General features: G+C 41.5%; 1 protein-coding gene across 1 annotated transcript in view; it reads right to left on the bottom strand.

Annotated features, from left to right (window-relative positions):
- Nucleotides 1-25,612, bottom strand: part of cacna1ab (calcium channel, voltage-dependent, P/Q type, alpha 1A subunit, b) — a gene marked incomplete at its 3' end in the record, with an annotated part of 96,926 nt that overhangs the window by 41,381 nt on the left and 29,933 nt on the right. Inside the window, exons 13-31 of the mRNA XM_080521013.1 lie at nucleotides 25,454-25,585; nucleotides 25,290-25,362; nucleotides 23,396-23,516; nucleotides 22,788-22,855; nucleotides 22,356-22,462; nucleotides 20,905-21,058; nucleotides 18,000-18,595; nucleotides 17,501-17,799; nucleotides 16,722-16,854; nucleotides 16,499-16,628; nucleotides 15,056-15,115; nucleotides 14,744-14,850; nucleotides 5,395-5,494; nucleotides 4,447-4,607; nucleotides 3,563-3,700; nucleotides 3,272-3,473; nucleotides 3,012-3,176; nucleotides 2,025-2,135; nucleotides 1,650-1,733 (exon numbers count right to left, since the gene is read on the bottom strand). Coding sequence (XP_080377139.1) covers nucleotides 1,650-1,733; nucleotides 2,025-2,135; nucleotides 3,012-3,176; nucleotides 3,272-3,473; nucleotides 3,563-3,700; nucleotides 4,447-4,607; nucleotides 5,395-5,494; nucleotides 14,744-14,850; nucleotides 15,056-15,115; nucleotides 16,499-16,628; nucleotides 16,722-16,854; nucleotides 17,501-17,799; nucleotides 18,000-18,595; nucleotides 20,905-21,058; nucleotides 22,356-22,462; nucleotides 22,788-22,855; nucleotides 23,396-23,516; nucleotides 25,290-25,362; nucleotides 25,454-25,585 — 2,941 coding nt within the window. The remainder of the gene's footprint in view (nucleotides 1-1,649; nucleotides 1,734-2,024; nucleotides 2,136-3,011; nucleotides 3,177-3,271; nucleotides 3,474-3,562; nucleotides 3,701-4,446; nucleotides 4,608-5,394; nucleotides 5,495-14,743; nucleotides 14,851-15,055; nucleotides 15,116-16,498; nucleotides 16,629-16,721; nucleotides 16,855-17,500; nucleotides 17,800-17,999; nucleotides 18,596-20,904; nucleotides 21,059-22,355; nucleotides 22,463-22,787; nucleotides 22,856-23,395; nucleotides 23,517-25,289; nucleotides 25,363-25,453; nucleotides 25,586-25,612) is intronic.

The raw sequence follows: 25,612 nt of genomic DNA, 5'->3' as shown, positions 1-25,612 counted from the left end.
GTTGAAATCCAACAGCTTGTGTTTTTAAAAAAGAATCATATTCTGGAACCTGCTCAAGAAAAGTCTCCAATATTTATTCTAAACCACCTAATTTTGGCTCATTCATGCTTAAATCTGAGTTTAGTTATTTTGCTTCCCAATGTCTTTCTTTTAAGATGAAGCATCCACAATTAGTAGATTGACCCCAATGTCATAGCCGACACTATCCAGACAACAAAATCAATCAAATGTCAGAAACAGTCAGTTTCCCGTTGAAAACAGCTCAATTGACGCCTCTTCAGATAGAGAAAGGTAAACAGCACGGCCGACATGGCTGTAGAACAAAGCTGTGTCGAAGCACTTAGCACGGTTACTGCTAATGCAGTCAGTCTGAATGGAGGGAAGAGTAACAGCAAGACAAATACAGCAAGAAAATATGTGTTGGCTGGACAACAGAGAGAGGCTGAAACTGCCACTGAACATTTATATTAAGCTAATGTGAAACAAAGACATACAGGTTGACTGATATGTATAACAAGAACAACAGTTAAATACAACAGAAGCTTTAAGGCAAAATGTCTCCATTGAAACGTAACCATTAGACTTAATTTGCCTTTTCTTCAGTTGTGAGATTCAGGCCTCGTTTACACAGAAACATCAGTAACGCTAAAAATTATGTAGTTAGCATATGAGGCCATGAGTTGGCGCTGTTATTTGTTAATGAAATTCATGTGCACAGAAAGACCAATACACTATAAATATTAACAATAGTGCATACACAGACATTCATATGGAGAGACGACTACATTGGATTGTTTTTACGGTGACAGTAAACTCTAAAGTTACCAAGTCCTAGAGGACTATGGACTGGGAGTCACGACACTGAAGGCCGCCATTGTTGTAATTGTACATCTATTCATGCATGTGCAGAACTATTACTACTATTTACTACGACAAAAGTAGCATTTACAAAAAAGTTGTTTTCCAATCTTTTCCTTTTCTTAGTGTTTTTAAAAAGTTGTATTCTTAGTAGCTCCGAGCACTGTTGTCATGTAAACAGACACCCAAAATAGCTTAAAATTTTTCGGTTGTCACTTGAAAATGTTGTTGTGTAAACGAGGCCAAGGGCTACATGACATCAGGTAAACATATGATATAGATTATTATTTGTGATAAATATAAACACTTGAATAGTCATTTTTGACCATATTTTTTTCTGCTTTTAAATTTGGCCCTGTTGAAACCAGGTATGAAAATGATATTAAAATAATAAAGTGAAATAAGCTCCACTGTCATCACAAGTTAGAAATGTAATTCATCACAGTTCAGTCAGTTTTCCCCCCCGATATTTACATTAGGCAAGTTTCTTTCAATGAAATATCTGATAATAAAATATTGCAAAAGACTGACTGAACTAATACAAATGCATTCAGTGTGCTTCATATTCTGGACTTTTAATTCTCAAAGATACCTGGAGACCACAGGGCACAAATCAGAAAAATCAAGAAAAAATGACCAGAATCAACTAAAAATTTGGGTCAAGGGAAAAAACACTTATTGAGAAAAAGAAAAGCAAAGACTTTAAGATCATCTGGAATGCTCGACATTTTGCCAGAAAAGCTTTCTCCTTCATTTAACCGATCACCTCGTCAGCCCTCCGCAGCACTTACCCCTAGTTCAGTCACTAATATGTCGGTGATGCTTCCGAGTACGGACACAAAATCAAAAATGTTCCAGGCATCTCTGAAGTAATTCTGCAGGAGAAAAAAAAAAAAACAGTAAAAGACTTCATTAAAGGTAGCCAAGCGCATTTCTCTGGGGTGGACACCACAGACTCGACAGTGGCGGTGTTGTTGCCATGGAGACAGAGTGGAAAGAGGCTGATAGCGTGATTGTGGTGCCGCACGGTGCACTCCGGGTTTTTCAGGGACAGGAAGAAACATGCTCTAGATCCGTCTACCAAAATAACCGGCTTTATGAATGAATAATAGGATAAAACACTGGAGCTTCTAGATCGGGCCAACCCAGACATGTAGAAGTCTCACCAGAGGGCCAAAGGCGATGATCTTCAGCACCGACTCCATGAAGAAGAAGGTGGTAAACACGATGTTGAGGTTCTTCAAGACGTCGTCGTAGGTTACCGAGGCGCCGTCGAACTGTTGACACACAAAACAAAGACAGGGAGTCAAACTCTTGATAGCAAGTCTTTGGTAAATTCAAAAATTTTTTCAATGCATAAATAAGAGGGGGAGTATTGAATCTATAACAATGCATGACACACTGGAGCATTTCTAGCTGTAGGAGGACCGGGATGATCGATTTAAGCTACAAATGCTACCGAATGGGAAAATGTAATTGTTTGATCATGTTTAGGTTATATCTAAAGATCAGTGACCATGTGTACATTGTCATATTTAAGGTACTGTTCTCAAAAACAAAACCCAATAATATGGTAGTACACAGTAGTGTATACGATGCAGTAACTTTGGAATTTCAGTCATTTTTAAGTTGTAAAAATGGATGTTTGATGTTACCTAATTAAACAGCTGCAAATCCTCCTGGTTCTATGTTTATGAGCTGGAGTAAACACTCATAAACTAATTCCAGTAGCAGTCAAATATCAATGTTTAAACTTGACATATTTGCTGGATATGAGTAGAATTAGATTATAAGTGCTGTCACATGTTAGGCCAGAGAAGAGTGCTAATTTCAATCAGGTATTTAAGAATGGAGAAGAAATACGTAGATCTGCTCCTATTAAATATCAATATTTGAGAAATAAATGTGTTTTTTTTTTTAATACTACTCAAACACTAAAGAGATGACATTCAGGGCCTGATTTACAAGCACATTAGTTAGTTTAGTTTAGGTTAGTACATATGCAAATTTGGTGAGTCCAGTAATAAAATGGTGTTGTTCTAGCACAATTAAACCACATTCAAACTAAATTCTATTTGTGTACGAGTGCAGTTTCACAGGTTTTATACAGGATCTCGAACGTCCGACGTTAGAGAGGCTTTTCGGATTTGTACCTTCATCATGAGGACGATGGTGTTGAGCGCGATCAGAGCCATGATGCTGTACTCGAAGGGCGGAGACACCACAAACTGCCACATGCGATACTGGAAGCTCAGCTTGTTCTTCGGCATGTGGCGAGTCAGAGGCTTGGCGTTGATAGCGAAATCTATACAGGCTCTCTGCAGGAGGAGGAGGAGGAGCAGAGATGAGGAGAGTTACCCTCACATGTGGCTACTCGAGAGTTTCAACAATGGAAAAAGAATGCAGCTTTCACCTCATTCTTTTCTAAGCTATAGTCCTCCATCATTTTATCTCCTTGTTCCTGGAACGTGATGATGATGAGAGCCACGAAGATGTTTACGAAGAAGAAGGGGAAGACAACGAAGTACACCACGTAAAAGATGGACATTTCCATCCTGTATCCCGGGCTCGGGCCCTGATTCTCATAGGTGGAGTCCACTGAGTGCTTTAACACCCTGAGAAAGGAGAACATAAGAGAAAAATGCTTAAGACAGCCTGATAAAACACAGAGAGTTTCAAGCCACAAGACAATCAGTGTACTCACTGCGGCCACCCCTCTCCAGTGGAGACTGTGAAAAGGGTGAGCAAGGCCCAAGCCACGTTGTCGTAGTGAAAATCGTACTTCTCCCACTCCCGCTTCTGAGCTTTAACCTCATCCTTCTCATACACCAAGTACTCGCCCCTGGAGGAAAACACGCACATGGACATACACATCCATCAACAGACATGAAAGCACAAACATTCAGCAAATGTTTCTGTTGATTCATGTGCAAATGGTGATATCATGAATGTTGTTATAATAAACCTCAAACTTCAGTGTGGTGAACCTTGTGAATCTTTTTCTTTTGATCACATTGTGACCAACAAAAAAATGATGGTTGAGCCCTCTGTATCTGTTCAATGAATTCCCAGCTTCCTCCTCTAGGTGTCAGCACTGATAAAACTCAGACTATGAAGGGTGTGTAACAAACTCAAATCACCTTTGCTCTTTTACATCTTCCCCCAATTATGACACTAAATAACCTGAATGAACTTGTTATTACTACTATATTTATTTCTGTGTGTTTTTCCCCCATGGCCTGAAAACCTGCACAGTTTTGAGGTCACAATTAATTTCCTCCCCTCTCTTTTTATATCCACTTTTCCTTTCCCCCCTTTCTCTATCCCTCCTTAACTTTTTTCCCCTTCTTGAATGTACTATAAGTAAAACTAGAATTATTTAAAATTATCTTTATGGCTACACGGTGGTGTCGTGGTTAGTAGTGCAGCCTCAAAATGAAAGTGTCACGGGTCTGAGTCTGGGCCCTTCTTTGTGGGTTTGCATTGATTTCCTCCCACAGTCCAAAACCCCCCCAAAAAACCATGCATGTGGTGTTAATCAGCAATGCCAAATTGGTACAAATGTGAGTGTCTGAAGTTCCCACTAACTTGCAATCGCGCTCGAATTCTTTGGATTCGTCTGTGCAGTAGAAGAATCGACCCTTGAAGAGCTGTACGGCCACCACAGCGAAGATGAACATGAAGAGCATGTAGACGATCAGGATGTTCAGCACGTTCTTCAGAGAGTTCACCACACAGTCAAAGACGGCCTGCAAAGAACAAGGAGCATTGATCAATATGGTTTTTATCCTAGTAATACTCACTGATCAGGTATCAACACCAAGCAAGCCTTTTGCTACGTGATGACGAGACTGGTTGAAAATTTCACTTGAGTGGTGAAGCACAGATGTTGTTTCTGTGGTGAGACGTATTTCTTCAGCTGCCATCCGACGACTTTCACAAATTTTTTAATAAGATATTCATGTACACCGTGAAGTATTTTCTGAATCTCTTGTGTTGCTCTTATTTTTCTCACAGCTTTGACATATTGTCTTCCATATTGCATTTGTCTTTCTTTGCTAATCTGTTTACTGCACAGTGAATTCATGCAAAAATGCACGCTAAACCCTCATTTGCCAACTCCCATTTGTGGGTGACATCCACTCAAGGTTGTATTCATAGTAGATCACCCACAAAATACTTGCCTTACACAGGATCTTAGGCCCCGTTTACACAACATTTCAAGCAAAAATGCATAATTTTTTGGTTTTAGTTTCACATTTACATGGCAACGCTTTGAAAGTTACCCTCACACACACACACACACACACACACACACACACACACACACACACACACACACACACACACACACACACACACACACACACACACACACACACACACACACACACACACCACACACACGCACACACACACACACACACACACACGTGGCTTCAAGCATCGTTGTCAGGCAAACAGACACGCAAAATGCAACAAACATTTTCTGTTTTCACTATACCCATATACTGATAATTATAAAGGTTGTCCTACCTTTAACTTGGGGAGACGTTTGATGGTCTTTAGAGGACGCAGCACCCTCAGCACACGCAGAGATTTGATTGTACTGATGTCTTTGCCTTTGCTGCTCCCCCTAGAGGTTGGCCAAGGAACAGAAACAGCAATGAAGAAAAATTAGAGGGGAGAAAGAAGGACTGAAGAGACGCAAAAGGGCTCCTACCAAACCCTTTACGCCAAAACTGTATCATCGCAGGAGAGTGAACCGTGGTGTGAGATATGTGCTCAAAGCCAATTTTTTATAAATATCTTAAAGCTCTACGGTGAGAATCGAAGTGAAAGCAAACGCGTGACATGACACTTGCAGGTCGTTGGCAACACAGAGGCAAAGCTCTCATACTCTCTTCTTCCGCAGAGATAAGAAACTCTGACTTGTGCGTCAAACATGAAACCGGCAGGAGACAACGCAATCAGCTATCTGATCATTTGGTATCGTCATCATCATCAGCGACACCATCATACAAGGAACATTCACTCATTCCATGTCGACAGGCAGCTCCCCACAGAGTGCCCAGCCAAACCTCTTTCTTTCTTTTTCAGGGAGATGCTGTTCAGTTCTTCGAAGGAAATGGACATTTGCGATGTGAAAACATGAGGTGTGGACTTTTAAGTATTGCACAGTGAGGATTATACAGATATAATCCAAATTGACTAATTGAAACATGTTTCACATAGCTTCTTTTCATCAAAATCCCTTTTTTATTTTGGTCCCTTTTTTAGTAAATATAGGCTATGTGAAACTTTTTGGGTCATGTGATGTCCACGACATCACATGCCGGTACACAAATAAACACCAACAATGTCATATGAGTCATGACAGCGACCGGATGAAACATTATTCAGTGTTGAAACAAGGCAAACCTTTTCAGTAGAGTGCTTTCAAAGCACAGTGAGCTCATAATGTGACCATTTGCTCATGATTTATATGCCCATATTCTAAAAAAAAAAAGAAAAAAAAAAAAAAAAAAAAAAAGAAGAATAAAAAAAGAGGCATAAATGGCCCTTTTCCAAAACAAAATCCAGAAGGAATCTGGACCACTGCCAAGTTTGAGCAGACGAGGGATTGTCCGTCAAAGGTTTTTTTCTTTAACTATGAACTCAGTACCTGTGACAGAAGACACAGGACGGGTCAATTTGATGCCGATTGATCGAGTCTGAGACTTGGCAGCCGTGTGTGTTTGCACGTGTGCGTGCTCACAAGACCCAGTCGATAATCAATAGGGTTTCTTCCTTTGAAGCCATGCGGGACTAAGGACTCTCTGTCAGAGCAGCTTTAGAGTATTAAAGCAAAGCCAGTCAGGTGGTAGGAACTAATAACATCCCATGCACACACTCATACCAAAGATCGACCACACACACACACACACACACACACACACACACACACACACACACACACACACACACACACACACACACACACACACACACACACACACACACACACACACACACACACACACACACACACACACACACACACACACACACACACACACACACACACACACACCTAAAATTAAGCCCGACAGCCGTTTGACCGAGGTTCAAATATGGTCACTAACCTTTGTGTACTCCACCCATAATCTGTGTATTGGAAAATAAATATTACTAAAGACTTTGGAAAATTACCTTTTTCCTTCAGGAAGGTTGCAGCTGAACACTCCTATGTAAAATAGATCAAGATGAGTAGTTTTCCAGACTCAACGATGAATAAAACTATTGATGCGTTCACAGATCTCAATTTCAAAGTAACAAAGTGTGTGGGATAAGGAGAACAATAAGAGTCATATCTTTTTATTGGTCAGTGCAGAAATGATCGCCATCCTGGTCTCCTCAACCAAAAAATATTTGATTTCTTTCATTGATACTTTGAAATTTTGCAATTTATTTTTCAAAAATGTGACGGAAAAAGGAATATCGAAGAGGCATAACTTAATGATTCTCGGGATTCACCAATACTAGTATCGGGCCTGATATTGTATACTCATAAAATACTCTCGATAAAACCCGACAAGTAATATGTAATGTACTCATCAACGCCAGCAGCGGGTAGACAAGAGAGGATGTCCGCAGTTTGTATAGTCTTTAATATTAATGAGACAAAAATAAGACAAATTGTAAATTATATTCGACCAAAATAATAAGAGGCGCTAAAAGCTAGTTTGGACAAGACATATGGACCAGCAGTTAACCCAGTGCCACTCATTAGTTTAACTGGTTGGTGGATCCAGGAGGATTCTACTCTCAGCCGTGCTCCATTGTAAAGCGTTTTGGGGCTCAAACAACAATGATGCTGCCTGATACACGTGATTCAAGTACGACTGATTCAGTAATAGCCAGCTGGAATGTGTGGCGGCTCACAAGCTCCTTGTTGGGCCCTTATTGGGAATTTGGTAAAAACATGGTCATTACATTGAGGAGTGTTGAAGAAAGTCGGTTTCCTCGCCTTCCTAAAGGGTATGGATCGTCACCAAAAGGCAGAATGTGGGTGGAGTATAATGTTGAACCGAAAAGACTAGAACTTCTAATAATCATCTGGGCAACAAAGCAAATGTACTGAGTTGGTTTCCTGTGGGTTTGTGGGGTTACGATGGTGGACATCGGAACGGCGATAATGAGCACGAAGTAAGAAGAACAAAGAAAGAAAGAGAGAGAAGCCAATTTGATCCGGTGGTGGAAAACTGGGGACAGAATGGAAGAGGAGGAGGACAGAGGAGGAACTTTACCGGGTGGTGGTCCTGTCGAGTTTCAGCGAAGGTGGAGACAGCGAGAGTCAGTGACAGCAACAGAGACAGGAAGACAGAGACAGTAGAAGAGCCGGGAACGAAAGAAGAAGTAGGAGGAGGACGAGGAAAAACACACAGAACAGACACAGACAGACACACACACATTGATAGGTAGAGGGACCGACAAAGACAAAGAGAGAGGGGGTTTGGTAGAAACAGGAAAAAAATACATCCATATGAGAGACAGACAAAGGAAGGAAGGACAGCAAGATGGGTATACCTGATTAGAAACACACCCCACTCACCAACCCACACACTGATCAGTTCCTCATGAACCCCAGTATCTACCTGTGTCTCTATGGTGACCCAATAGCATGTCTGAAGGATCGAAACGTTTGAAAATGTCTTAACACACCACCACTCCAATAAAGGACTTGCTTCTTAGAAAAGTTCTGGGTTTTGGGAAAAAGTCCAATCACAATAATGACCACTTCTCTAAAGACTTGTTGACTCGACCGTCAGAAGAACTACAGCTGATATTTTGACAGCAAGTTCCCGATGAAACAATGGAAGGTGAGCTTATTAAATTTTTTATGGGACCAACATAAATCTATTCCCACAGAGATCACCTCAATAATAATTTATAAAAGTATCACTATTTTCTGTCAAACCAACACTTTACGAAAAGTATCCAAACTCATCATTTTGGATTTGCTGACGATTTATGTCAGCAATAGGACATCATTGGTTTGTTCTAACATTATTTCTCCAAATCTTTTGATTGCATGACATTTTAGGCTAAGAACAGACAATAAAGCTAAAACCCAATGTGTGCATTTACAAATTGAATTGGACTCTTTGTCACATGTTTTTGTTTTGTATTTTAAACGTCATATGACAAGTACACACATGTTTCAATTTAATTTACTATTTTATTTGTATTCTTTAAAATTTCTAGGTATCATAAACAGTCCAAGACGTCTAGATATGAGCGGTATGTAAGCAACAAGACTGGAATAAAAAGGTTAAATATACATAATTTCTAAATTAAATTACATTTGATGTCTACAGAACATGTGGGGTGAAGATGCAGAATATGAATGTATTATATTCAGTATTTTACTTCATCATCGAACTATAGTGAGCCCTAATTTTGCATGTTTTATAAGTAACAGATATACAAGTCTCATCATTTCATATTTTGACCATCGAGAATCAATAGGTAACAACAATTTCTTTATGCAGATGACAAACCCATTTTTTGTCTTTATGTGTCAAAAACAGAAGATTTAAGCTAACTTTGTACACAAATTGTTGGGTATGGCAGTGTTTGTGACAAATATGTACCAAATTCAAGATGATTGGATTAATTTCACACAGATTGGCCCAAGACGTAAATTTAAAAAAGGCATTTGTGTCTTTGGTACATTTTAACAAAGCTATGTTCGATTTAAAAATATTAGAAGTGAAAAAATACTATTAAGTTATATTTGCAAACAATGCTAATCAAAAAGGTTGACAATTATGAATATCTGTAACATATTTTGAATGACGCATTCTTCTATCACAGTTCTCAAACATGTACCTTGCGTTACTCTGTTATCTTACTGCGATCTGCAGTTTATTTGGAGCGTTTCAGTGGATCCGGGCCCTGGCTGATCTTGAGATGCACGAGGCTTTCTTACCTCCTGGCTGCCTTTTGCTGAGGCCTGCTGCGCTACCAGCTCTATGAAGAATTACCTTCACGGTTGGAGGAGGAAACTCAATTGCTGCATCCATTTACACCGATTCTTATCTTATCACAACATAATGATCAATTAGACCAGGCCTACAGCAGAAATTGCTCTCATTAAATCTGCAATCATCTGGTAGCGATTTAAAAAAAAAAATTTTTTTTTAATCAAAGCTCTTTTGCATGCACATCTGCATAGAGGGGGTAGAAGGAAAAAGTCTGTACAAGTGGCCGGTTCCAGGTTTTCTTGACATGTCAGAGTGCATGGGCACGCAGCTCAGGACATCCGGCATCAGCGGAGACTCAAGAAACCAGGATTTGTGTGTATTGTCCCATACACGCACACCGTCAATAAAAAGTAAGAGGCATTCTCACAGAGTACTGCGACTGCATGCAGTTCTCAGTCACGATACTACCATTCAGCATCTAATTGAGAATGAAAGGTGCCAGAAGCGGAACAGTTGTGTCTGAAAACCCATAAAAAGTCGGAATCCATTGTACTGCAACCATGCTAAGAAAGAAGCCTCGGTACAATGGTTCTGTGCTGAACCTGCATTTAAACAACGTCATGCGTCAAGGTGAATATTCACAAAAACTGTGTGTGTGTGTGTGTGAAGCCTTCGCCCCTTAAAGCAAGACTGTACAGTGTAGCTCAGCCCTGATGCGGATGGAGAGAGCGAAGAAGGGATCAGGGAAAAGGAAAGACTGTGAAGAGAAAGTGGTGGAGGAAAGAGTCAGAGATTGGGAGAATTATGGTGTCAGAGCATCCTAAAAAGGGACTGGAAAGAGTGATTAAAGAGGTGAAGAGTGGCGTGTACAGAGCCATTAAAGAAGGTGAGAAGCAGAGGGACCAGAACAATCAGGAATGGAGGGCAGGAGGCGTCCTGCTATTCCACGGTGAGTCATGCTGTGGAGGGTGCAGCAGTGGAGTGATTTCAACTTCTTGTGTCTAACCTCACGAACTGATCACTTCACTTAATATGGTACATTCTTCTGACTGCATTGGCAGTGATAAGTCACTTTGGTGGAACTTTTTTTTTTAACGTATGTAAAACAACCATAACTGCCACTGACAGGTGAAAGTATTTTATGTGTGGAATGTGTGAGTTATCTTTGGGTACTCCGGTTTCCCAACCACAGACCAAAATCATGTACTTGAGTTAATTGCTGATAACAAATTGGTTGTGAAGGTGAGTGTGTTTGGATGTCTCTGTGTGTTTCTGCTGCTTTTCCAAAATCTGATCCATATTTTTCTGCTCACAATGGATAGAATGTTGAATTTGTTCTTTTATATCTTCCATAATGAGGCTGGTTTTAACATTAATCACATATTCAACATTGCCATAATGTTTTTGAACTTCACCAAAAATGTGTAGCTTATCCCAAAAGTAACGTATGACTCCAAATTCATGGCACCACTCTGGTGTCCTTATATCTTATATGAATCTGCTCATTTTCATGAGGGATTGCAGCAAAATGACGAGGTACAGAGACAAGGTGATGAAAATGTCTTGTACTCCCATAAAACCAAACAATTACTATGTAAACGACTACAATCTAAACTTAATGCCAAATTGAATGAAAACGTCTGGTGCAAAATACAGTGAATTATTAAAAAAAATCCTTCTCTTATAGCTGTTGCATTATGGGTATTTTTATAAACACCCTGACATCATGGCTTTGAGGCTAATGCTATCAGTGACGCTGATAGCGTCACTGACATCTCAGCTCAGGTTTCAGTGTTGTGTTCTGTTTGCTATTCAAATGTTTAAAAAAAAAAAGAAAATCAATGTTTAAAAAAATAAAAAATCTTTCCCATATGATTAGTGGTTTGGTGGAGCAGATAGGAGACTCTTGTGGGCCGGTATTGGACCACAGATGTTATGTTTGACACCCCTGGTTTAGTGAATATGTAAAATTGCAAAGGTGGCAAATAATTCTTCGCAGTCATATGATTTCTATTTGCATTGTGCTGGAACTTTGTTACTTTTTTAACAAATTTATACAGTTTAGTTTTATTCGATGCAACACAACAACAACAACAAAAATGCCAGGAATAATATTAGGATATTAAAAACATAAATAAGTCTTTCTTTTCTATTTCCATTAAAGTTTTCACATCCTGACGTCAGGCCATGACACCTGAAGCCAATCTGCACCTCACAGTACCATCCGTACCATTCACATTGTTCCTGTTCATGCAGAGGCACTGCGTCTATCGGCTATGATTAACTAAAAAGATTTGAGTCTTTGACATGAAACACCTGCAATGTAGTTCTGTGTGACGCTATCTATAAAGTGTTCAGGCTCATCATGCAGCCACCGAGGCAGACATGCACTATGCATCTACAGAGCTAAGGAAGATGCACTAACAAGCTCTTCTCTACTCACACAAACTACACTCACTACACTCACACTCAGTCAGCCCTCTCAGGTGCATCTATCATACATATTTAATTGAAATGTATCCATCTGTATGCTACCTTTGCCTAATCATTCCAGCCACCACGCCCTTCCCCAGCATGCCTCCCTTTGTCCCCCTCCCCCTGGTTTCCCCGGGCTCGTGCAGAGGAAGGAGAGTTAAATACCTGTGCCTCCGGGTTCATAAACGTGGTCAGAGTGTGTGTGTGCGTGCGTGTGTGTGTGTGTGTGTGTGTGTGTGTGTGTGTGTGTGTGTGTGTGTGTGTGTGTGTGTGTGTGTGTGTGTGTGTGCGTGTGCGTGTGTGTTGGTGTTTGGGTGGTAAAAGAGACGAGTAGGTTGAGAGGGGAGGGGGTTTTAGATGACCAGTCCCAAAGGTGTTTCCTCCGCTGTGGCAGGATGGACGGAGAGCCTGGGCACTTAAAGGGTTAAAGGTGTCTGGGGCGCCCTCACCCCCACGGATAGACCGATCGGGACCTCCAACAAGGAGGATGGGAAGGGGTGGGGGGGGGGGGGGGGGGGTGAAGAGGTGGGGGTGTGATTGGGCAGAAGAGACAATGTTTTCTTTAATGGTTGTTGGAGTGGACGAGGTTGAAAGGTGTGTTGGGTGGATTTCTGAGTAAAGAGAGGGGTCAGATGTCGACTGTGGGGGGGGTGGGGGGTTATGCTCTGTTGACAGTGGTACTTGTAGAGAAAGAGTGACATCTGTTCTTAACATACAGCATGGGAGTACAAGACAGGAAAAAACAAGACTCTACAAGCCAATTTCTTATGTTCCATTAATGACGTTGTGGACTAAGAATGTTTTTCTGTTGCTTCAAGTCAGACATTGGGAGATAAGATCAACGATAGCCAGAGAGTTCAATAATGAGGTTTAATTAAGTTTGCTGAGGAGAAAATTTGTTGAGTGATTTGCACAGATGGTCAAAGTCACTTGACTTTCTCAGATCTGCTCCAGGCATAGCAGCAGCCAGCAAGATGACAAGGCTGGTGTCAAATTACAAGCATGCAACGCTGCATGTCGGCAGCTTCAGCGCTGAAAGGAGGCTATCATGACGGCCAGCTCGAAACAACTTGAGGAGAGTTTCAGAGTTTTAAAAAAACCCAACAAAAAACGATTGAATCAGGTACTTCATACAGATCCAAACTATCTTCGGCCAAATACGTCCCCAGACATTGATTTTCTTTTCTTACTTCAGCGATCGTTGATGATCTTTTTCTATCGTAATGTAACTTCTTTGATCTTTGGTTTGTCTCTTTGCTGTATGTTAGGAGCAAGATGGTGGTGAGGATGAAGGCTATAGAAGAGGAGGAAGAGGAAGAGGAGTTGTGATGAGAGTCGAAAGGTATCGAGAAGGAGGAGAAGGCATCAAGAGGGACCAATGCTGCGGAGGACCTGGGTGAGTGTGTGTCGGTAAGCGAGAGTTTGGTTGGTCAGAGATTTAAATGTAAGAAAAGAGGAAGGGATGACTCACGCCGGCCTGGTTGGTAGAAATATCAGATCGGCATGGATTGGTAAATAGAGGGAGACAAGGGAACAGGAGCAAGGAAGATTGGGAGGAGAAAATGTTGGTAAAGGAGCAGGTGGTGTTTTATAGATTATTAGATCAGATAGCTAAGGAAAGGGTGGGCGGGTGGTGTTAGAGAAAGTTGTTCAAGCGTATGATTCAAGTAAGGTTAGAGGTTTGTTGATGGTGGGATGACAATGTATATCTACACTCTAAAAACAAACTTTGGATCCTCAAAATGTGCCAATGGGATGGACGTTCCTGGAAGTAATAGTTCCCGAGGAGTTCCTCAGGCTATCCTACCGGGTCTCCCAACAATTCAATGTGTTTCTTTTTAGAGTGTGGGTAAGAGATGGAGAGGAGTTCTCCGGCAAGGAAATGATGACAGATTATCTGTCGAAGGTTCGGGAGTTGAGTGCTGGCATGGCAGTTGTGGTGAAAAGTAGAGAAAGACCTGCTGGAATGTGATTTCTCATGTGATGGTGGCCAATGAAGGAACGGAAATGAAAATGGGGCAGAAAGGGTGATTAGTATAAAAACAGACAATGACCAGAGTGTAAAATGAGAGCATAGAACAAGCAGAGGCGAGAAATGGAAACACGTTTAAACAGAACATACGGGAGAATTTTGGGGAGCGGGAACGAGGTATATTAGAAAGATGAGAAGTGTAGAGCTGTAGAAGAAAAGACATCTTGGAAGATTAATGAGGACAGAGTGAGAGGAGGACAGAAGAGGAAGTGAGTGTTTCTGAGGAGCGGCAGGCTGAGACAAAGGGATAGATAGAGAGGAGAGCTCAGCACTGCCTGGTGTGTCGGACGTACAAGGCTGAGCAACGAGGGTCTTTCTGTGGATGGTGGGATGTGTGTGTGCCGTGTGGTGAAGATGATGGTGGAGGAGGGTGGAGAGAGAGAGAGGAGGGGTGAGGAGGGGCACTTACGTGAAGGCGAAGGCCACCAGAGCACCACTAACCACTATAAAGTCCAGAATGTTCCACAAGTCGCGGAAGTAGGAGCCCTGGTGGAGAAACAAGCCCAGCACCACCATCTGGAAGACATGGAGCGAGCTCAGTACCACAGGAGAGGCGCAGTGCAACTTACACACACACACGCACATGCACACACACACGCACTGAAACCCATCTGACAAAAATCAGCATGAATATAAATCAACAGACAGGAAATACTCAAACACAAAGCGCAGACGTACACTCGATACCAACATTCACACTCCCATGGTGATACTTTGTTACCTTGATCAACATTTCAAATGTGAAGACGCCTGTGAAAACGTAGTCAAAATAACGCAGCACCTGCAGAGCAACACAACACCGTCAGATATAATTATCACATCCGATGTTGAAAGAGAGGCAGAAATGTGCGGGAAGAGAGAAATTAACAAAAAGTGAAAGCAATCATCAGATATGAAGTACAAACTGAAACAAATGCTGAATGAACCTCAGTTAATATAACCAATCCAGAAAATACATAGTTTGCAGTGACTGTCATTGCTGCGTGTTTTGCAGCTGGCTTGGAGTTGAAAAGAAGGACGTTTAAGCACGTAAGAGGTGAAAGCATAAAAAAAGAAAATCCTCAACATTTCATCTTGAAAGCAGATTCATTGTTATAATAACGAAGCTGAGCTGACATATTCACTGTAAGATTCACTCCTGATTGTTTTCTGTTTGGAAATTATGGTACAGAAAAGCAGGTTAGATTTAATCTTATATGAAATTTTATTTAAATGCCTCCAAAAAAGGAGGGAAAAAATGAAAGAAAGTAGACATTTTTAAATGAAGTTGACAAATTATTGTTAAATTACACTAATTTGTTTCGAATTATTCTCTTTTTGGGTATTCTTTTTTTTCTTCTATTTTGTAAGTTTATTAGAATCAATTATTTTTAATGTGAAAATGTTAAAACTTAAAGCATACAGACAAAGTTCAGGATTCCCTAATCAATTACATATTTGCACTAATATTTTCATTTCTTAATTTCATTCAGCTACTAGATATTGTTGTGGCGGCTGTGGGATGCCAGTGGTGCTGTGAGGTGGAATAGTGCAATGACTTTTAGCATAGCATTTTCAAGGACTTTTTCTTTGGGCTAATTGTGAATATACTTGCAGCTTTTGTGTTCATGTTATTATTTGGTCAACCTGTGATGTGTTTATTACCTTGGTTAGAGCAGGTTACATTATCCCTGTTACAACATAGCTGATCACACCCCTCCGTGTTGTGTGAAGTGAGATAAAGTGATGTCAATAAAGTCAAGAGTTTAAGTTCTCCAACTAAGTTTCATTCATTTATTACACGCCTTGTCAGCTCTACAATGGTGCCAGCGGGCGGATGGATCGCTAAGCTGCCAAAATATGACGGCATGAACCAGCTGGACAGGAGTTCTGGGGAATGGAATGCTACGAGTCCTTGCGCTACCCAACCTGACAGCGCCAACCACTATTACAGTATTATTGTTTCTGATATAGCAAGAATTGAATTCTTAAAAAACTCTGAATTCTGTTAACTGGATTTTGATGTTTTGACCATTATTACAGAAACTTTGACTTAACTTTCTTGTGAGCATAAGACACCAGCATACATCATTCAAACAATCTGAACTTGTTTAACATGGATCAAAACATGATCCTTTTGGAGACTCATGTTGTGTTCAGATGTGGACGGTACGTGATGTCTCACATTGTTTTGTGGTGAGTCAGGCCAGACGGGGTCCTCTGCAGCGAGGGCGATGCTGCTCATGGCGATGACAGACAGGATGCTGAACTCAAAGTACTTCAGAGTCAGGATGTAGTGACAGCACTTCCGAAACCTGGTGCAAAACACACAGGCGAGGACACATATTGACGGTGGGCATTTTCCTGTGGGGAGAAACCGGCTCATTCTCAAATGGCGGTAAACTCACGGGTTGGTGGTAGACATAATGAAGCAGGAGCTATAGGGAGGCATGGGCTTCGGCCCATCTTCATCTCCGCCCTCGTCCTCGTCCTCCTTCTTTTCGTCGCTCTTCTTCTGGTCAGTGTTGGCGTTCTTGTTCACTGAGCAAAACAGTGGAAGAAAAACAAAGAGGGAGAACAATCAACATACTGACAGACAGAAAGAGGTCAGCATCATCAGAGCGAGACCGTAAACACATGAAGTGTGCACCGACTGCAAGAACAGTGCCGAATCATTTATATTAGAGCAGAAACTGTCACAAGTGGGATTTAATTACTTTAACACTGGCAAAGGTAATCCAGTCTTCTTTGGGAGTATTACTCTGTGAAAATGTTGTTCAGTTGTATATTCCTGGTTCCTGAGTAACTTTATTTGATGAGAAATAATTTTTACAATCCCTCATTTCCTTAATTTGTCCTTTTTTATTTAATGTCTGGCCAAAACTCGGCGTGGTTGGTTGTGTACAACGTACACGAGTGCAGAGAATAATACGCTATAAACATTAACATCAGTGAGTATTTTTGTATGGACAGACAACCAAGTTGGATTGCTAATATGGACTGGGAGTCATCAAATTCTTTTCAGTTCCAGACATACTGATCATGCCGCTGCAGCAGACAACAAATCCCTGTGTGTAAACATCAGACTGATGCAGATGCAGATGAGAGCAAATCATATGTACTGCAATTTCTGGCTTCAAATTACATTTGCATCTTTCGCACATGCCAGAGGAAGTGAGTAGCCTACCTTGTAAGATGGCATTGGTTGAAGGGTAAGGGTAGACGGGCGGCATGTCTATGGTGGTGTAGTCGGGCTTGGCCATGCTGGTCAGGATCAGACTGTCCATGCTGTGGAGCAGGGTGTGTGTGTCGGCGTCGCGGCAGTTCAGTAGGTTGTTCACATGGTCGGGATGGTCCGGTGGGAGGTCGTAGGGGTGCTCGTGGGCGTTGGCCAGCTTGCTGTTGTTGCGGAAGTTGTCCAGGTCCTCGTTGTACTGCTGTATGGGCCGTGTGGTGGAGAGGCTGGGGCCGGTGCTGTGGTATTCCCTGAGCGAGGAAACAAAAAGAGGAGCAGTTTTTACTTGGTTCTGATCGACAAGGAAGCCACACAGTCGTCATTAACTAAAAACGCTACTGATGTTTGGCTTCCTGACGTTGTTGACAAAGATAAAGTACAGTAGCTATTAATGCTAGTCAGGTTGTAATTTGAGTGTCAAGAAAATTAAATTAACCCTTCCTTCACTCACTTTCTGGTTCGATGTCCTCTGCTCCTCTCCTGGTTGCTATGGCGATGCCGTCTTGCTTTACGTCCCTCTCCGTCTTCGCCCTTCACTCCTTCTGCCTCTGTCCCCCTGGAGCGGTGCCGTCTGCCCTCCTCCCCCTCCCTGGCTGCCCGGCGGTGCTGCCTGGTCCTCCGGTGCTCGCTGTTCCCCTCCCCGGCCTCACTGCGGTGGGGGGAAACGCTGCGCGCCTCCCTGCCCTCCTTGTTCCTGTGCCGGTGGCCCCGGTGGCTGTGCCGGTGGCTGTGCCGCTCCTCCCCCTGCTGGCCATCGGCGCTGCCCTCCACGTTGCCCAGGGAGGTGCAGCTGAATCCGTGCTCCATGCGGGTCTCAGCCAGCTGCCTCAACACCCTCCCGTCCGCCGCCACGGCTTTCTGGTGGTGGCAGTGGTGGTAGTGATGGCGGCAGTGGTCAATGTCCTGGCGCCGGTACACTTGGTCCAGAGGGAGCTCGCCCGGTTGGGTCTTATTGGTGTTGTTGTTGCGGTTGTCCTGCGGGTTCACCACCAACGGGCGGTCCAAGTGGGTTTTCGTGTCACCTCGTGCTTTCTTTGGGTAGGACACCTGAGTTGGTGGCAGGGTGGCAGATAAAATGAGTGTCAGATGCCTAAAACTTAGAAACATCAAACACTCCCCTACTTAACCGCTGGGATAACTCATGAAACCTTTGCTACAAGCCCAAAATCAATGGAGCTTTGCTTCAGGTCTAAAATTGCAATCAGACATCTCTCGTCCGTCAACAAACAAAGTCCAATCCTGGTCATTTCAGGACAGTCAATGCTGCAACACAGCCGACTGCAATGAGCAACTAATTATCGGGACTTTTTCGTTACTTTCTGAAACTTTGACCAGTGAGGAAACACCAAACTAAAGCCCTGTTTACACAAAAATGTTTCAACTGAAAATGGATTGGTTTTGTGTTTTGTCATGTTGAGCTTCAGGGCGGTATTTTTTTTCTCATGAGTAACTGTACACAAGCCTTGACTCGCCAAAGCACGAGCAGATGTGAAATGGTGTAAAGCACAACGGCGAAATCTGGCTTCTTACCGGCATGAAGAGTTTTAAAGGGTTTTACCTGATACATTGCATTATACATATAAATAAATGAGCAAACCTTCAATAGAAGGCCGAGAAAACTATTAAGAAAGGCCTTCCAGAGGGAAAGCTGTAATAACTGTAAAAAGGACAAGCTAAATATTAATGCTGATGGAATAAGAAAATGACGCCATATAAAACTTCAATACATGCAAAATTCATTTGTCCACGTAGTGTTTTTTGTTATAAAATAGAAATGCAAAATCCTTTGCAACCATTACTTGGTAAGATTCTATTATTTGCAGCAATGATGGTCTTGTCTCAGAGCTTTGTTCAAATTACATTCGATAATGGACAAAAATGTGGATTTAAAATAAAACAAAGGATTTTAAAGAAACAAAAAGCCAATAAGAAAAAAGCTACAAATAACAATGAAGAAAACTTACAAAGCAAATGCGGTGTTGCCCTGAGTTGAGCTAAATCTACCGCAGCAAACTCGCTATAAACCAACAACATAAACCAAGCCCCTTCCCTCCCCTGAGCCACAGATGCACACAGTCGGGCAAACTGTCCGAAAGCATCATGCCGAAGCAGCGGCAGTTTGCCCAGTCGTATCCAGTCAACTCCTGATCATCTTCTTCATTGTCTTTTCTCAATGCATTGCTACATTGCACTTCGCCCTGCTCCACTTTTGTGTCTGCTGCCTCTTGGTTGGGTACAGCTCTGGGTTTCTCTGCATGCCCCACTTTAATAATGCATGGCTCCCAAGCACGCAGCTTCAAGCCGTCCCATATAGCAGCACATAACGCAATAATAAAAACTCTTTCTCAAGCTTAAAGGGATATTACACCCTGGAATTAAAGCCTCTAAGAAGTACAGTGTGACCCAGAATGCTCAGCGGATAAAAAAAAGCAGGTCAGTCCTTTGCATTGATGCCAGCACAGATCTATAGAGGAGCGCACATGTTTTGTTACTGAAGAGTAACTCAACAACAAGCTGGCGAATCTTGTTGAGCTGATCAATCTCTGAGAAGAATTTAAGTAGATGGTCACTCATTTCAAAATGAGGAATAAAGGTTCCAAAGCTTTGTTTTTCTGGAAGTACCTGAACATTTCCTCGAAGAAAGGTGCTGGACCCTCATCCCAATTCCTACAATTTAGATTTTAACTGCTGCTTAAGATCTACACCTGTATAAAATAGGGAGTCGTTCAATTAAGGTCATTTTGCCTTTTATTTGAGCACAAGTATTTTGTTTTTTCTTCTGATCCGGCAAGTAGGTTTTTACAACATACCCTTGAAAATTTTCCACTGGATACTCCAGTCATGAAAAACTACATTTCAAACCGACACGATGTCAGAGTTATTTGGACCTATACAAACTTCACATTCTATTTGCATATGTCTTTTAAGTCTGGTTACTACGTTTTGTCTACTTCCCCTTTGAGAGTTTGATGAAACATTATATCGTCATGCATCTCCACAGCTGTGGACCTGGTAATGCATTCAGGTCACATCTGCTTCTAAAGGGAGACATTGACAGTTGGTTCATCAATGAGGTTTGGCTGGCTTCATGAACACCTTGTGGTTTTAGCATTACAACTGGTTTCTGCAGATATGCTCCTCTATCAATGCAGTACTGGACAGCCAGCTCGCCCATTGTGAATTCAGGGGCGTCATCGAAAAGTTCTATAATCATCACCGGGTGGTAATATCCCTTTAAGTTGTCAGAATAACCATTCAAATCACATTGCACAGATACAACAAATATTCACCATATATATATCAGGAGTAGACTGCATATATATGTGTTTCTTTCTTAAAGGGGGGGAACTCCTCACCTCCTCTCCCTCCCCTCCCACCTTCCAGTCATCCTGCTCCAGCTCGTTGTAGAGCGCCTCGCGGCTCGTCATCAGGTTCTGCCGGCGGATCTCGCTCGTCCGCTGCTCCCACACGGACTTGTTGCCCTTGATGTGGTTTTTCTGCTGCTCCTTGCTGCTCGGAGGATGTGGGAGGAGGGAAAGTCCATGGAACGGGTAGGAAAAGTGAAATGTGGTGATGAGTAGCAGAAGTAGATGAAATTAAAGGTAAATGAGAACATGAAAAAGACATTCTTGGATAAATGCATAACAATCATTTAGGAATTATGCAGCAACTACAATAAACTAGATAAAGAAAGTGTAAAAGCTGTGTTTCTATTATTTTGGCAAGTAGATCTGTTTCATGGCTCAAGATGAACCTTATTTAGTGGCAAGTGGACAAAAACATCTCTTCCTCTGCTCAGGAAACTCTACTAACATTTGTTGTTTCCCCCGTTTTGTTCGGACTAATTTTAACGATCTCGCGTTCTTAGTTAAATCTTGCTTTGTTCTTTTAAGAAATGCTGACAAAGCCCACTTTGGAAGTGACTATTGAATGATTCTCACATACAGCAGCCAACTGCAACCGACACCATTTCTTTAAATTAAAGATGAATTTTTTTCAAAGTGGAAGTTCGAACTTTTGTAGCATTTCGATAATAGATCCGTGGGGGTGAGATCCACGTCCAATGCAAAGTCCAACATTGGTCTGAGAGGTGGGACGTCTCGGGAGTTGACCCTATTAAGCTCTGCTGTCAAATCAATTGTCCCATTAGATGAATCAGAGCGTGTGATCGACAGGTTTCCGGTGACTTCTGAAGCAGCAACAAGTTTCTAAGTCCCATTGTTAGGTTTTCTGCTGCCGGGAGCAGATTTTCACAGGCTCTCGCTTCATGAAGCCTCAAATCTTTTTCAGTCCCAGAACAATTAGGTAATCATGTTTTAGAGGATGAAGCACTTTGTGTGCGCGTGTGTGTGTGTGTGTGTGTGTGTGTGTGTGTGTGTGTGTGTGTGTGTGTGTGTGTGTGTGTGTGTGTGTGTGTGTGTGTGTGTGTGTGTGTGTGTGTGCATCTGCCAATCATAAACATTAGGAAAAAGAACTGCTGAGCATTAAGGAAAAAAAACAATTTCTCAGACATTCAGACTTCTCAGAAATTCTGCATGAGTGTTATGAATAAATTTACTGTACATGTTTAAAAGGATAAAACCTTTCTTCTGCAGTGTACGTGAACAATACAATGTGTGCAGGCAACTCTTTCGCTTTCTTTTCTCCGTATTCATAACTTCACAAGCACAACACAAGTATAAAAATATCTGATTACATTTACAACATAAAGCCATTACAAATTTCAGAATGAAGACATGAAATATATTAAAAAATGTTAAAGAAATTATCATTTTCGGTAAAACTTTGACCCAGTGTGTGTACTCACGCAGCAATGGACAGGTTGGCTGCAGACAGCGGGCTGACCTCTGCCACCTCTTTGGCCTTCTGCAGTGCTGTCTTCTGATTGGCTGCCTCTTCCTGCTCCTCCTCGTCCTGATGCAGAAACACAGCAATCTGCTCTTACGCCTTGTTTACACAACATAATTTCAAGATTGTTTTATGCGTTTTTGTTCTCAAAAGGTTTTGTGTCCATTTTTCTATCTAATCTCACATGTGGAGAAAAACTATTTATGATGGCCATGGTGCAAATGCGCTGTATCAGTGTTATCAAAAAGTTGCGTTTTCCCCCCGTTTACACGCAGATCGACTGTTTCTGATATATCCTCTGGGGATCAGAACAGGACGGAACCAAAGACTAGTACAAATAATGTTTGTGGAGTTGTTGGGGTTTCCTCTGTACATGAATGATATGCTGTACCTTGGTGAGCTCTTGGGCGTTGGCCAGATTGTCCACAGCGATGGCCAAGAAGACATTCAGCAGAGTGTCTGTGGTGGCACGGGTCAGGGAGAAACACTGGTGGTACGACAACTCCAAACAATAAATGACAAGTAAAAACCATGGCTGGAAAAGAGACATGTAATACTATCAATTTTCTTACAAATAACATTGTTCTTTCTCTTCTCCCTGCTGTGAATGGGTCATGCTTTTCCAATCATATGTCTGCATTTTATTTTCAGAAGAGGAGCGGTTGACTGCTGTTTTTTCATCTATAGTCAATTATTTGGTCAAAATATGGCTGTCAATTTAAACAAATGTTTGGATTCATTAATCACACAATTTCAATGAATTAATTGCCATCAATGGCATGTCATTGATCCGTCATTTTGAGTTTGTAGAGTACGAATGGCCATTGCATGCTCACAGCTCAGTCAGTCTTTATGGACTGTATATGGTACAAGTTTGAATACGGATTATGCAAAATTTGTGATATATCATGCAGCCGGACCAATTGAGGGTTTTAAGTACTCATTTGCATACTGTATGTGTACTTTAGGTTTCATGATGTGTGTGTTTAAACAGGATACAGTTTCCAAAGAGAGTGAGGACAATGAAGAAGATGGAGAAGACCATCCCTTTGTCGTTGACGCCTCCCTGGGACTCGATGCCATCGTACATCACTACGTTCCAATCCTCACCGGTCAGGATCTACCAGAAGAGAAGAAGGAGAAGAGTCAATGCTAGTGGCAAGCAAGAATTTTAATGTAATGAAACAAAACAAGGAAAGTTTAAAGATTTTACAGGTGAAGAGTATAACTCAGTATAACAAAGTCATCCTTTTCAAGTCAAGCTTTTTAAAAAAAAAAAAAAAAAAAAATGTTATTATGGCTCTTTCTTGAATTGTAACTTACATTTTATTTAATTTAACAAAATGTGTTATTTACATGGAAATATATGAAAACTTTTTGCGTCCCAGTTTTTTCACATTATAAGAGATAAACACAAGGTTCATCCATTTTAATTAGAAATAGCTGGAAAGTCAAACATACAATCCAATTGTCTCTTGAGTGGTCTGGACCAGTACAATAGTGCTATAATAACCTTGACATTTGAAATTTAAGAGTGTAATATTAAAAAAGTATGTTTTTGCAAAACTGAACAATTAGTTCGGAATTTTGCAACAATGTCAACATAAAGCGAAATTTGTTTTAGAAATTTGGCTTGGTGGCATGGCTGGTTCGGAGCTTCCTGCGGGCCGTGTTTTTCGCCAACAGGACTTAGGTTTGACGCTGCTGCACTAATGTGTAATTGTTTGAGTCACTCTGAGACAATAAGATGACACGGAGTGCCTCCAACTAAAGATCCATTCAGCTGATGACTACAGTCAGAACTCAACAAGTCATTGCACATAAAATTGACAAGACAAGAACAGGCTTCATTAAAATTCTGAAATCGTACAATTTGTTTCAAGGCACTCAGAATTTGACAGTCATCAAGCTTGTATAGATCAACCCACAATAGTTTCTGTCATCACGCTCGTACCACATCTGCTCCATCCGACTGTCATTATAATGATAATAGAGGTGGTAACTGCTGCTAAAGGCTGAGAAAAGGAAGAGGGAAGCTTTCTTCTCCTTATATTATTACACAACTGGTTACATATGAGGGGAAAAAAACAAAAAACAAAAAACAAAAAAAAACAAAAAACAAATATATATAATTATTCCAAGATTCTGAGATCCTCGGCTCTTCCTTTCTGAATGCTTTAAATTGTACACAGTAACTCATAGTGATTGCAGGAACATACTGGGAGTTATGACAATCTGGGCACTACCATTGTTTTTATTGTAAATTTACTCGTAAATGTGCAGAAAAACAAATTATTACGGCCTTGGGAGCAGTAGCAGCGTTTCAGAAAAGTGTTGTTTTCTATATTTACACAGAGACCGAGTTGGAGGGTTTTCAAAAAGTTCAGCTCTCCTGAACAAAAATGAATCCAAACAAGCAACAAATTTCTGCCGTTCGGGGCTTTCTGTTTGTACATGTTGTCAAAGATAATTGCTTTTTTAACAGGAAGAGCACAAGAGACTATGATGTGCATCTATTGAATGGTTACACACTTCACTTCCTTCATTCTGTCCGCCTGCAATTTGCACTGAATTCAAACCTCAGCAGAGTGCAATTGTACGTGAGGCGAAACCTGCGTTTTCAAGCAGAATAGAGTTCAATTGTGCAAAGGAAAGAAGCAGACCATCCAAGGATCTGAATTCTGGTCTGGTGTGAAAGCATCTAATGTCCACACACTGTCCTTGTCTTCATCAGCCCCCAACATCCACACTGAAACGGTTTCCTCTGTGGTTGACCTGCCGCTTGAAACACTGAGACTAGATATCAACCAACAGGTAGTGAAATAAACTCCTCAGTCTTTTGGTTTTCGCCATATGATATGAATGATTATCTCTTCTCCTGTTTTTCTCGTACCTGAAACACCGTCATGATCGCAGCAGCAAACGTGTCGAAGTTGGTGGGTGGAGTTCCGCCTTCAAAGTTGAACCTGAGAAGAGTACAGAACGGTTGTTACAACCACATTAACGGAAGAGATGCGTCACAAATGAGTTTCTTTTGTAGCTAGCACTGGTACTGACTGTCCTCCAAACAGCTGCATCCCCAACAAGGCGAACACCACGATGAAGAGGAAGAGGAGGAACAGCAAACTGACAATGGACTTCATGGAGTTCAGAAGGGAAACCACCAGGTTTCGAAGAGGAGCCCAGTACCTGAGACAAAGAAGATGCAAGTTAGAA

This window comes from Blennius ocellaris, assembly GCF_963422515.1.
Source record: "Blennius ocellaris genome assembly, chromosome: 3".
In the NCBI taxonomy this organism is placed as follows: Eukaryota; Metazoa; Chordata; class Actinopteri; order Blenniiformes; family Blenniidae; genus Blennius; species Blennius ocellaris.
This window is presented reverse-complemented; position numbering and strand designations above follow the sequence as displayed.